The following is a 13,383-nucleotide window of genomic DNA, read 5'->3' on the forward strand; positions in this document are numbered from 1 at the left end:
TTCATGATCTACAATCTCAAGACATGACAGTGGTCCAGAATGATGCCGCCAGACACAAAACTTTAATGAATCAACAATATTTGGTTTCATACAATAACATCATTAGTGCAAACAAGGACAAGCATTTGAAATATTTATTCGTCACACTTCAGCAGCGGATATGCGATATCTGTACATAACGACAACTCCACGTTTCTGATGTATCTCTAATCAGAGACGACCAACACCAGCTCTGGAAATATTCAGATACTTAGAATACACACAATCTATATTTTTTAGGGTGAAAAAAAGGCTGCTCAAAGAAGTGATTTATATATATTAGTGTTTCCAATTTCAGAAATATGTCAGTCTCCAGCACCATCACCTCCTGGAATGTGCACCGATTTATTGTTTGTATTAATCTCCCTATCAACTCTAAATAATGCAGTGACATTAATCATAAAAGTGTTGCGGTACTTCCATGTTTTCATTGCGTGATAATTCAAAAAGGCAGCGCAATAGTTAATGTATTAGAATTATAGCTGACCCTTCATTGGGTCACTAACTTCTGCTGCCAAAACAAAATACATATTATATCAAAAAAATAAGATGCCAAACTTTGATCTGGAAACCAAATAAATACAAATAAATACAGGGTGTATGCTGAGATGTTAGTATGATATTTTGGATGATATATATATATATATAAAGCAATGTCAATAACACATGGCTTCTCATCCTCAAAAACAGTGAACATACCATTACATCCATTGTCTGTTATCTACACACATGTATTGTGGATTAAAGCAGCAACTGAAAGGTTTTCAATTAATACAGATCGATTATTATTTACATAAGTTTGTGATTTTACAGCTTTCCATCATCATGGACTGTGACAGCCGATTGTAGTCGAACAAGGAAGAGAAATCCCCACTTCTTCATGGGTACTCTAAAGTCAATCCAGAGCAGCAGTAGAGAGAGAGTAAACAGGGGGAACGAAACAAGATGCCTCCAAGCCACGCATAATGATACTACCAGTTAAGGTCAAACTGTAGTGATACAGAGGTTGCTAAGAGATATAGAGGAGGGCGACAACATATAGAGGGGCTGAGGCCGAAGTGCTCCTTTAGAAGATTTGTTGTTCAAAGAGGATCTTCTCAAATCCTTGTGGAGGAGTGTGATAGAAGTCATTAAACTGGCAGTCTAAGATGGCACTGTCATCCACTAGAACAGAAGATAAAGACACGATCAATCATAAGTTCAGACACTGTATTCTTGTTCACGTCTTAACTTTTCTATAGTTGAATTTCACCTTTAAAGACCCTGAAAGTATATACTCTGTGAAAACAGCTTTAGGTTTTCTTCTGTTTATAAGATAAACTCTCAAAACCTCAACCTGAGCCTGTGTACGTGTGTTGTCTGAGAATGTTACCAAACACAGGGATGAAAACAGCACATTATACATGTGTTTGCGTATGCAGAATTACAGTGGTTGGGATTGGGGGCATAAATGAAACGGATTTCATCAACTTTTACCTACAACTCTCAGACACTCGGGAAATGCTAGCGAATTAATTCTGATTTGGCTGTTTATGCCACAATATTACACCAAGATCTGATTTACAAGTACACATGGAATCAGTCCAAATTAAAGGTGATGTGATCAGGTTCCAGGTGATGACACCCCCCCGGATGTTAAATGCAATTTGGGACACTTGCGATTGCATTCTGATCACGGCTTTAGTTAGAGAGTTCAGGTCAAGAGCAAACATCTTACATGTGTGCTGTCCAACATAAAACCGCCAGCTGATTATCTGGACAAGCTCCACACATCAGATGGAGAACTGAATCAAGTCACTGAAATCATTGCAGTAACTTTTTACTGGACGAAATTATGCATGTCTTGATTCTCCGTGGCAAGGCCACTGCCTTCCGATGAAAGCTGTGTTTGATCAGTTCAAATAGAACACTCTTTCCTGTGTGTGGCGAAATATTCACATTAAAAACTCTATTAAACTCAATTCAACTAAAACTGTCAGCCTGTCTGTAGAACAGCTGTGCAAAGATGTGCAATACAGCCCTCTAGTGGAATCAAGTTGTAACTGCTGTAACGAATACAAAAAGATCCATACATTTTTTTTTTGTTATATTCAAGTAAGGCAACAATGATCATATAGTTAGCAATCATTGGTAACTAGTGAACATATGAAATCAACTTACCATAAACAACAGGGTATACGGTGCCTCGGATCCCTGAGGCAGGACAATGCATGTTCTTTCCGTTCAGATATAAATTCAGCTCCACGTGGTCATATGTGATTCCCTGAGGAACACAAATACACAAGCTGAGAAAAGCATGAAACTCTTGTTGAAGTATCTTATCTCGGGAGGTCACAGCTTACATCTGTGCCATGTTTAAAATCTTTCCTATATTTTAAAAGAAGCAGGAAAAGTTGTTTTTTTCTCTTTTAAACAGAACTTTTATCAAATAAACAAAGACAAGAAGACAATACAAGACACTAAGGTTCCCATCTCACAGACTTCTTTGCTTTCTCCTCTTATGGCAAATGAAAATGGGACTGACAAAGTTGGATTTAAAAAACATGCCAAAGCATTTTTTGATGAAGACATGCTAAATCTCTGCCACCAACACAGTGTTAGTGTCTAATACAAAACCGGTTCTACGCATTTAAAGCAAAAACAAACAAACCCACCAACACTGTAGCACAAAACTGCTGCTCCCAAAGCTGAAACCACTGACATCAAAGGGAGGGGCTACCCCCAAAAAAGATGATTTATAGCCCGCATACTGAATGTGTTCATGACATTCTTCCCACAGAAATCACCCCAACTTCTTCCACACACAGCTGGTTTTCAAACCTGTCAAAATGTGGGCTTGTACTCAAAAGGCGCCGAGCGAGAACTGACTCAAAACTGCACTGCATCAGCGGAAAAGAGGCAATAATCATCAGCACTTAGCCGATTGAACCCGTAAATTAAATTTTAGCCTTTGTAATCAAAGGCTTAAGAGTTTAGAAGTATGCCTAAGTAGCCTGAATCACTCAAGAAACACTAGTGAGGGCCAATGTCAGTTTGTTTAGCTGCCTAGTGTTCCAGTAAGAAGTGATAAAGAGAACAGATGATAACGTACATGTGTGCTCCACCACAACCTTACAAGCTAGTTAGTTACAAGCTGTGTAAAGTTCAACTTACTTACATAGAAACAACTGTCGAAAAGCATCGACTGCTAATGAGCTGTCCGGTTACTGTCCCTGAGAGAGGCCGTGCACTTATATTCTTTTTAACTTTGTGACTGCATCTGTCTTTATGATTATTTGATATAAATAAAGGATATTAAATGTGCAGACTCATTGCACATGGGCTGCAGAATACCATCATATAGGATAGAACAAACACCACAGATCAAATGCTGGATCTGATAAATCCTATTGCTTTTTGAAAAATATAAGCTCATCTTGAATTGTGTGTATGGTGAGCACGTTCACAGTCACACACGTCAAACAATCTCAGTATAGCAACTCAGCGATCAATCACAACTTTCATACAAGTTGGTTTCTCTAGCAAAAATATTTGCAGAGATGGATCGCTCCGTGTGTGTCAGACAAGATTCAAACAGCTAAATCTGAAACACAGTGCAGAGTGAGTGACTGATCTGAATTTGATGAAAATTAAAATACTTTGTGTCATAATAAAATTAATGATAATCACTTATAGATTTACTCTTTACCCCTTTAAAGCCTACTAAGAGTCTACTGGGATCTGAGTGGTTTCTGTCAAAGTTTAGGCCTGCTTATAAAACCAAATAACTGGGTTCACATCAGAAATTACGAGGGTGGTCTCAGCCTATGCAGCTATCCTTGGAAAAATACGGAAACTACTCTAATGGTCATCAAACCGTGTCTTTATGGGGAAAAGAATCAAAAGGAGTGTCTGAGGTGTCAAAAATCGCCATTAAAGGGTACAGGGGAGGTCATCAAATGTCTTTATGGGGGAAAGAGTTCATAATTCTCTTTGCACAAGTTTCTTCCTTTGCATTTACGTAGTTCCAGTATGTCAAGTTAATCTGTAGAAATAGCTTCTTGCTTTCTTTTAAGGCAGGTGACTTTGGTGCACTCGTACTACTATTAAGAAGGGGTCAGCACAGAGACTACAAGCCCATTATCATCAATGGAGTGGAGAGGGTGCAGTCCTTCAAGTATCTTGGTGTCCACATCTCCTCAGACCTGACATTGGCTGCCCACATTCAGGTCCAGACCAAAAACGCTGTATCACCTACGACAACTGAGGAAGTTCAGGGTCTCTCCAAAGATCCTCAGGATTTTCTATACAGGCGCTGTGGAGAGCATCCTCACACAGAACATGACATCGTGGTTCGGGAACAGCTGTGTGAAGGACCAAAAAGCTCTCCAGAGAGTGATCCGTACAGCAGAACGCTGCTGCAGGATTGCTCTCCCCCCGCTCCAGGACACCTACACCAGGAGATGCCGGACTAGAGCAGCGCAGATACTGAAGGACCCGTCCCATCCTGGCAACAAACTGTTCCAACTTCTGCAATCTGGTAGAAGGTTCTGCATCATCCAGGCAAGGACAGAGAGACTCAAGAGGAGCTTCTATCCCCAAGCCATCCGGGCCCTAAACACACACATCTCACATCATCTAAACTCACATAATCTATAATTGACTGAGACAGGACTCTCTTCCAGACACTCTAAACCCAGACACATTTCAAATTCCTTTAATTTTAAATATGTTTATATTGTCTATTCTGTAAAATAAATCTGACTGATTTATTTTACATTCTTATTAATGTACAGAATTCACCTGCCTCCTGCTACTACTGCACATTCACCCAATGTGTATGTGTATGTATATATATATATATATATATATATATATTTATTGTTCTTCCTCTATCTCCCCCCCCCTTTTTTGCACATGTCGAGAGCGTGTCAGGTTACATTTCACTGTGTGTTATACTTGTATAACTATGCATGTGACATATAAAGAACCTTGAACCTTTAATTACTAACAGACTTGAAGGGTTTCCACGGTGACCAAAGTTTAAATTATGGTAAAACTGTCTAGTAGTGGCAGAACCAAACATTGCCCTATAAAGAGCATGGTTGGAATTTCTACACCATCAATCTGCTTTTAAAAAATCAATTTGTTCCAACCTCAAGTCTGAACTCATTAAACTTGTATCTTTTTAAAACTTATTTCCGAGTCCTGACAGTTTTGTGAACAATTCCAATAATATGTAATAAAAAAGGGATGATCAGCAGCTGTGTAGAGTATGTTCTCTGCAATGAATCGTTTCGGTACTTACAACAGAAGATATTTTTATCTCTGGAACAGCCTTTAGGATAAAAGTTAATGTTTTTAGTTCCCACCCCAGTTCTAATTGATTCCACGAGATTCCGAGAAAACCCTCTCCCCAAAAAACAGTTCTCCATTTTTAGCTTCACAGCCCAACTAATAACACTTAAACATTTCAAAGATCAGGGCATCAAAATTAAATACGTAATTAAGCCCAATTATTTTTGTGACTTACCACAATATCCCCCTCCTGAGGAATGCTGTTAGCGGGTAGACGATTCTTCTCTTCATTATTGTGGTAAATGGAGCCATCGTGCCTCAGGACTAGGCTGTTTGTGTCTCTGCCCATAGGCACTTGGTTGAGATTCACTTTCTGGGTTGCCACACCTACCCCCCACACACCTACACACAAAGCACACCACTCAAGTACGAAGATGTGAAGGGCACACACACCAATAACATGTTCATTTTAAAACGTGTATTCCAAACTATCCTGATATTTGATGACCTCCAATCTATGTTACAAACTTTACTACAATGTTTTTCTGGACTGAGATCCGATTGTTTGTTTTAAAACTGTTGAGAATGTCATCTCAATCACTCTTTTACCACAAACTACATGTACAAAAATACAATGTGTGCTTTCAAATATGGTCATTGCAAGAAGAAGTAAGCATGAACCAGTGAGCATGCAGTCACAAGACCAGTGTGCATCTAAAAATAGTGTGTCAATAACTCCCAGCAGGAACGCAGAAAATTGCAATCATGAAGGAAAAGAAGACGATAACTAAAAGGCTTAAAAACCAAGTGCTCACCAGTGGACTGGATCTTAAACTCAAAATAACTTTTGTTCTGGTGCAAAGGAGCGTTGGCCAGGCAGCCTCCGGTTCCACATATCCTTCGGCCGCTCTTTACAATGACAACATCTGTGCCTGCAAGACAAAGCAAGGCTCGATTTTACTTTCAACTTATAATATGCACTTTCTAGATCACATGATACCCGTGAAACAGCTGAAAAGACTTTTACATTATTAATATTGTAATCATTCTGATCCAGACCATCACCACTTTAATAAAAATAGCCTTTAAGTTGTAATCCTATGATGAATACAGGCGAGGCCATGCATGTAATTTTACGGTAACAACTACCATTTAAAAAATATCATAACTTTTAAATTATGATTGTATCTTCTAAAAATTACTAGTTCTCTTCCATCTTAATGTGCAGAGGCTGAGACAGGTGAACATGGTTTTTTTCCCCCTCAAATACAAAAGCACACGTATCGTGATTTCTACTGTCACAGCCGGTTGTGAAGTCTACTTAAGTAGATCTTCAGGAAGCAGTAAGTCATACTTTACAATGTTGTGGGAAACATGTTGTGGCCAAGATAAAAATGGACAAATGTGTATATTTCTCCATTTATCAGTGAACATTGAAACGAGCTGATTAATCCGTTCTGTCCAAAGATACAAAGTAAATACAGCTTTCTGCTTAAAATCACAGTAATTTAGTGTGTCTTAAATTCTCTTTGGGGCGCAAAGAGGGGGATTCTGACAGCTTCCATCCATGAACAGTTGTAAAAGAGCTCAGGTTCAATTTTCTGTCCGGTCAGTTGTTGCTGTCTTTGTCTTGTGTCATGTCAAGCTGCGGTTAGCAACAACTGAAAGCCCTGTTGAAAGTTTACCAAATGAACGTTTTAGTGCAGCTCACTGCAACACACAGAAACACTTAGCCTAGCAGCGCAGAAAAATTTACTAGCAGCTATCGGCTAGCGAGCTAGAAGTAGCAGCGGAAGTAGCAAACCACCTTGCCACACACATACACGGAGAGAGGCAGCTGGGCGTGTGTAGACATAAACTGCTCCTATATGAGCAGCAAGAATTACACGCAAACTTCACTTACCCATGTGATGAGTATCTAACTGAACTGTGGGCATTTCTTTGAGGGGAATATGCCCCGATCCGCCATCTCCGCAGCAGCCTAGACAACACGTAAACATCGCAGCCATTATTATTTTTTCCACGACACCAGCCGAACATCCGGAAACAAACTTAGACCAGAAACCAAAGAGCGCTGGACGTCAAAGCGTCAAGAGGTCCCGCTGCGCAACGGCGACACCCAGCGGCAGAGGGCGGTGCAGCATAAGCCCCTGCTACCCCTGCTGTATCCAATCACAGCGCCTAAGATAGGCAGTTGCTCCTGATGGCATGGAAACAAGGGAAGAAAATCAAGGTCAACATTTCTACACGTGACTAAGTAACTATTGGATATCGATGTTACATAACCCGAAACGAAGAGAGAGTGAATTTTGGAGGGAAAACATCAAAGGTTTAATGGTGGATACATAGCCTACTAATGTGCTGATTTCGCCCAGCACAGTGCACCTGATGTACTTTAAGTTAATATTTTTTCAGTTTAGGTTCAAACTTGAGGCTCCATAATAACAAAGCATTTAAATGTAGTTTGTAATATATATATATATATATACACACACACACACACACACATATATATATATATATATATAAGCTAATACAGATGGGGTCCACACGTGCGCCTCTTAGCGTGTAAATCGTTTGCAGGTATATATTGACAAGTGCCAACACGAGGGACAGAAGTAGTCCACTGCAGGAAAAAAAAACGTGCAACGGCAAAGCTGCTACTAAAACCTAGTTGACAGTTTTTCACGCTGGAATGTTTTGCATAGCAACAGCCCCTCCCCCAACAGACAAGCAGGGATCCTCTGCAAATTACCCGCAGGGCTAAAAACGTAAACATCCCGATCTTCAAGGAGAAACCTGTCAAATCGCTTTAAAACGCCAATAGTTTTCATTTCGGTATGGATTTATGTGCAGTTTGAATTATAAGTGCGCTGTTATAGAGGAGTTTTTATGCTGCAGAAAATATTTGGCACGCCACTGAAATGGTTAACTCCAAACCCGGAAAAGGGCGAAGTCTGCACAGCAACAAGCGCCATGATTGCGTTGCACTGTGCGTCTCAGCAGTCAGCAGCTGGTGAGTGAATCTTTTGGTCCAGTAGTTGCATGTTACTATGCGCTTGCAAAATCTGTCACAGCCCTCCTTCAGTACCTTGCCAACAGGATCGACTCTAACGCAAGCGCTGTTTGTCGATAATTTGTCGCATTGGATTGGTTAGACGACGGGGATTTTAGGGGCTCAGCTCAGCTCAGCTAACCACCGTCCTATTTTGCAATACACAGCTAGGAGATAATGATTTACTGTTAACTATAAAGTTACTGATTATTCTGATTCGCATCCAACCTGCAGAGATCTCTCTCTCTCTCTTTTTAAAAGTTTCTTACAACGCCAACTGGCAACTGAGATACATCAAAAATCAGGATGTTGCATGACCCAAATTGCTCAAACGGAGCTTTTGGCAGAGCTCAATCCAAGCTTTTACGCGCGTACAGGGATCCGAGTCGGTTTCACTTTCGGGATGGGGATATTCCACACACATTTGGAACGTGACAGCCAAATCTGTATCCTTTGCGATGCTGCATCATTGTTTTTCGTGTTCAAATATTGCATCTTCTGCCTTATGGGGAGGCATCCCTTAGTGGGTGCGTATTGTGTAGTGCGTTTTATCGTGTCCTTTTTTTGCTGTTGGGTTTTTGTTTTGTTGTTGGTTTGTTTTTTCATTTGTTTTCTAAATTGAGTATCGATTTGACGCCTGGATGATGTGTTTGCAGGGTGCAATGGAGCAGCTAGAAGAGGAACTTACATGCCCAATCTGCTGCGGTCTGTTCGAGGACCCGCGGGTCTTGCTGTGCTCACACAGCTTTTGCAAGAAATGCTTGGAGGGACTCTTGGAGGGGAATCGAGGTCCAGCTTTTAGGACACCTTTCAAATGCCCCACCTGCCGCAAAGAGACCCCCCACAACGGCGCAAACAGCCTGCAGATCAACTACTCTCTGCGCGGGATAGTTGAGAAGTTCAGCAAAATAAAGGTTATACCCAAAATGTCTGCATGTAAACAACACTCCGGTCAGCCTCTTAACATATTTTGCGCCACCGACTTGAAATTAATATGTGGATTTTGCGCAGCGACGAATGACCACGAAGGGCACAAGTTCTGCTCCTTGGAGGATGCGTATGAACGGGAAAAGAAGGCGTTTGATGAGCTGCTTTGCGGGGTGAAGAACTGGCGTAGCGCAGATTACCTGTCCTGCCTGGATACACTACAAGCCAGTAAGAAAAGGGCGCTTCTGTCGGTCAGTAAGGACGCAGAGAAGGTAAAAAACTATTTCGAGAAACTCATCAGTGCCCTTGAATGCAAAAAGAATGAGATCCTGTCCGACTTCGAAACACTAAAGCTGGTGGTGATGCAAGCATACGACCCGGAGATCAGCAAGCTGAGCGCAGCGCTGGAGGAGCAGAAACGCGCGCTCAGCATCGCTGGGTCTTTCGGGAGCGTTTCCGACACCCTGTGCTTTCTGCAGCAGATGCAAGAGTTCCGGGACAAGTTAAAGCTGCTTAACAATACTCCACTGCCGTCTCGGAAAGACATGGACGTCGGTCCCCTTGTGCGTAATTTCGACGTTAAAAACTGGGATTCATTGAGGCTCAGGGAAGTGGACAGGATGTCGGTCCCCCACGAGAGTGGCTCCTACCGAATAGGGAACAAACGCATGGCAGTGCCCAGATGGATCAGCATTCTTATCCTCACACTTATCAGCTCGGTGGTGCTGTCTCTGCTGCTGCCGCACACCTTCACAGCGTATGTGACCAGGGAGGCTGAATCACTTCTCGCTGCACTTTTCTCTCTCTTTGCACATACCGGTGCGTGCCTCCAGGAAATCAAGGACATTTACATAGATGTGGTTGATGCAGGTCAGAAATATATCATGCAGTTAATCGACTCTACTGCCCGCTTTATTGACAGTTATAAATTACCCACTAACTAGATAGCGTTAACTCACAGCTGTCAGATAATTTACACATGACAAGTGAGATGTAAAACTCTAGCGAGTACTTTAAAACATCTAATTGTTTACATTAGTTGTTTTTGTTTGTTTGTTTTTTTGCCTTATTGAACAAGCTGCAACCTCGATGAAGCCATAGAATCAAACGAATCAACCCTTAATCCTCTGAGGTTATAGTCTTTTCATCAAGTAAACACCAATTCACTTTTTTCCCATGTGCAATCGATTCCTTTTTTTTTTCCTAAAAAAGAAAAAAAATCATTTCATATTTGTTCAACGTGATTTTCACAAATAAATCTGAGAATTTTGAGTCAACTCTTTGTTTTTATTTAATGCGACAGCTCAGAACGGGCTGCTTTTTCCAAATGTATACATGTAAATGCAATTCGATGAAGTAAGCAAGTGCGTAATGAAAGAATGCAGTGTGATCCACGGCCTCTCTCCCACAGAGGCTTCTGCGCCATAGTGATGCTGCAGCCTCTTCAAGGTTATAAGCGTTACATAACAGGGCCCGTGTGAAAAATTCAGCAGGCTGCAGACACCGCAGCTCCCGGTGATCACACCGCTCGTTGACGTGTGTGGATGAAACCTTACATCCTTATAGGTCTCTGTCAGAGCATAGATCTGCAGGCAGTCGTGCATACTATTTTTTGTTGTTGTTATGCGACTCATTCATTGCATGACTGTGTCCAGACAGTGAAGTCAATCCTGCAGAGTGGGTAATTAATAGAAGTGTGTATATTCTCTGGTTTTCTGCTGTGCGTCTGAATAGAAATGAAAGTAACTTTGAGGCCTAAAACTCAAAACACGTGGTTAAATTGAATTAATCTGGGTTAACTCAAATCAGATACTTGGCTTTTTTTCTTTTTTTTAATGGATCAGAGTAAAAGGACAGTGGATTGTGACTAAAGATCAGTTATCCTGTTGTTTATGTATTCCCTATATGCATTTTGGAGAGGGAGACTCCATAAGATCACGCCACAAAGCGAATCAGTGATGTCAGCACTGACCATAATTCAGGATCTACGTCATGGCACGCATGTACATATATATAGCTTTCTGTTGCCAGGCAAATAAAGCATGGGTATAAAAGTAGGAGTCTCTATTAATATTTAATTTTAATCTCACGCAAATATAAACACAGCCTGTTAAATGTTAACTAGATAAAAATGAAACAAAACTACTGGGCGGCTGTATAACTGACTTTTTAACACGGCCATAAAGACAGCGCACGGTCAGCCGCTTTATACCAAAAGTGAGAATAAAAAACTCCAAGCTCTCATCTGGACAATCGGCGGTCACTACATACTCAAATAATTTGTGAATAATCTTTTCAGTGTAGCAAATATCACATTTCTGGAGCATTTCCAGCACTCTGGGACGTTTTTAAACCCCATTGTAATTTTTTTAAATTGCTGTTTATTGAATAATGAGTTTTCCCATTATTTTTCTCATTAGCGGGTACAAATTTTACCCAGGAACCAATTTCTCTTGGTGTGGGGGTGGATATGGGAACTAATGTACAGCCGTATATTAATGTAGGCAAAGGTAATAAAATGCGTCGAAAGGTATAAGCAGGTAAATATGCATTTTTTAAAAATACCAGCAGTGATAAAAATGCATATATAAACAATTCTAAGTCACTATAGGGAATTTCAGACTGCACATCGATTATCGCTGCTTCCACATTTTGATGTGTGCGGAGTCTGTTGCTTTTCCAATGCGCAAAATAATGGAATTTAAATGCAACACTGAGCATTTAAATCATAGCATTTAGAAAGACAAGATATAAATATTTCCAAAATTATAAGTAACATTTTTCCCCTTTCCCACCTACCCTGTCAATATACACACACACACACACACACACAGCTGTTTTATGTCCACCGTATAGTCTTGGCAATATTAAAGATTAAGATATTATAGATAATTTAGTAAATCCGTATGAATGGTATAAAATATGCTTAATGTGTATATACAAGTAGGAGGGTTATATTGTTTGTATAATTTCGTAAAACTCAAAAGTTCTTGCAAAGAAATAAATCAGGGATAATAAAACCCCTGAAACTTTTATTAAAAATTCATAAATATCACCCTTGTTAAATGCACCAATTCAATTTTTCTCTTAGTTTCATAAATACGTGATTTTCTGAACTTTTAATAATAATAATAATAACAACAAAAGGCGCATAAGGCCAAATGGAAGGAAACTGCTGCAGCTGCGTTTCGTCAGTAAAAGGGGAAATGTTGGACTAGACAGAATTCACTGTTCCCAAGGAAAAAAGAAAGAAAATGCAAGCACTTAGTTTGTGTTTCATACAAACTTTAAAAAAAACGGAAAGGTCCGGTATGTATAACTTTACAGAGGAGTGTAACAACGCACTCAACTTCTCTATTAATCTTTTCTAATTTATACATTCACATAAAGCCTACGTGATGTTTTGAAAGAATACAGATATTAACCAGCTTAAACGATCCTATACCAAAGGCCTGTAAATCGAAGTTAAACGCTTTTTATTTATGAGAGTCTGAATCTGGATCATCGTCAGCATCATCCTGGCAGGACTTAAAATGGAGGGCTTAGCCCGCCGCCCGAGCACAACTGCAGATTTAGTGCACAAAATATATCGCTATAGATTAAAAATATAAAGGCAGTTATAATGCAAAAGAATATAAGGTAAATTCTGACCGCTATAAGCAAGTTATTAAAAAAACAACAACTATCGAATAAACTGAGCCCAAATTGTATTAAAAACCGTATTTTCTTTTTCTTTATTTAATTTTTTAAACACACTACAGACAGTGAATTCATCTTGATTTTTCAGAAGCACTCCTGGTGTTTGGGCGACAATCCAAGCATGATTGTAACGATTTGAATCCGAAGCAAATCTGTCGCTGCGCTTTGCTGAATAGGCCCAAATATCCCAGCAGCGCTGCAGAAAGGCCACGCAGGCCATTGTGAGCATTTCTTCTCCAAGGACGGCGGCGCTTCTTAAAGCCTCCTTAATAGTTTCCGCTATCAGGAACACAAACGCTTTTCCTGTCCCTTAAACTAAAGACTACTAAACACACCACACCGACAAAAGTTTAGCATAACAACTTGAAAACACACTGCAGACAAAA

The 13,383-nt window shown here is 40.2% G+C and overlaps 2 protein-coding genes across 3 annotated transcripts; one reads left to right on the forward strand and one right to left on the reverse strand.

The window, feature by feature from the left end:
- Nucleotides 1-40: 40 nt before the first annotated feature.
- On the reverse strand, nucleotides 41-7,508 carry spryd7b (SPRY domain containing 7b). Its single transcript, XM_082507297.1, has 5 exons — nucleotides 7,220-7,508; nucleotides 6,132-6,248; nucleotides 5,552-5,718; nucleotides 2,200-2,302; nucleotides 41-1,203 (listed from the first exon to the last, which is right to left on the reverse strand). Exons 1-5 carry the CDS (start codon nucleotides 7,323-7,325, stop codon nucleotides 1,106-1,108), a joined length of 591 nt encoding a protein of 196 aa, XP_082363423.1. The 5' UTR covers nucleotides 7,326-7,508; the 3' UTR covers nucleotides 41-1,105.
- A 717-nt stretch (nucleotides 7,509-8,225) lies between these two features.
- trim13 (tripartite motif containing 13) lies at nucleotides 8,226-10,575 on the forward strand. 2 transcript variants are annotated; one of them, XM_082507295.1, is made up of 2 exons: nucleotides 8,226-8,332; nucleotides 9,028-10,575. In XM_082507295.1, exon 2 carries the CDS (start codon nucleotides 9,034-9,036, stop codon nucleotides 10,240-10,242), a length of 1,209 nt encoding a protein of 402 aa, XP_082363421.1. In that variant the 5' UTR covers nucleotides 8,226-8,332; nucleotides 9,028-9,033; the 3' UTR covers nucleotides 10,243-10,575. The 2 variants fall into 2 exon arrangements, with proteins under 2 accessions (XP_082363421.1, XP_082363422.1); XM_082507296.1 differs by lacking the exon at nucleotides 8,226-8,332 and adding an exon at nucleotides 8,339-8,898.
- The last annotated feature ends 2,808 nt before the right edge of the window (nucleotides 10,576-13,383 follow it).

Source organism: Aulonocara stuartgranti (genome assembly GCF_965226115.1).
Source record: "Aulonocara stuartgranti genome assembly, chromosome: 16".
In the NCBI taxonomy this organism is placed as follows: domain Eukaryota; kingdom Metazoa; phylum Chordata; class Actinopteri; order Cichliformes; family Cichlidae; genus Aulonocara; species Aulonocara stuartgranti.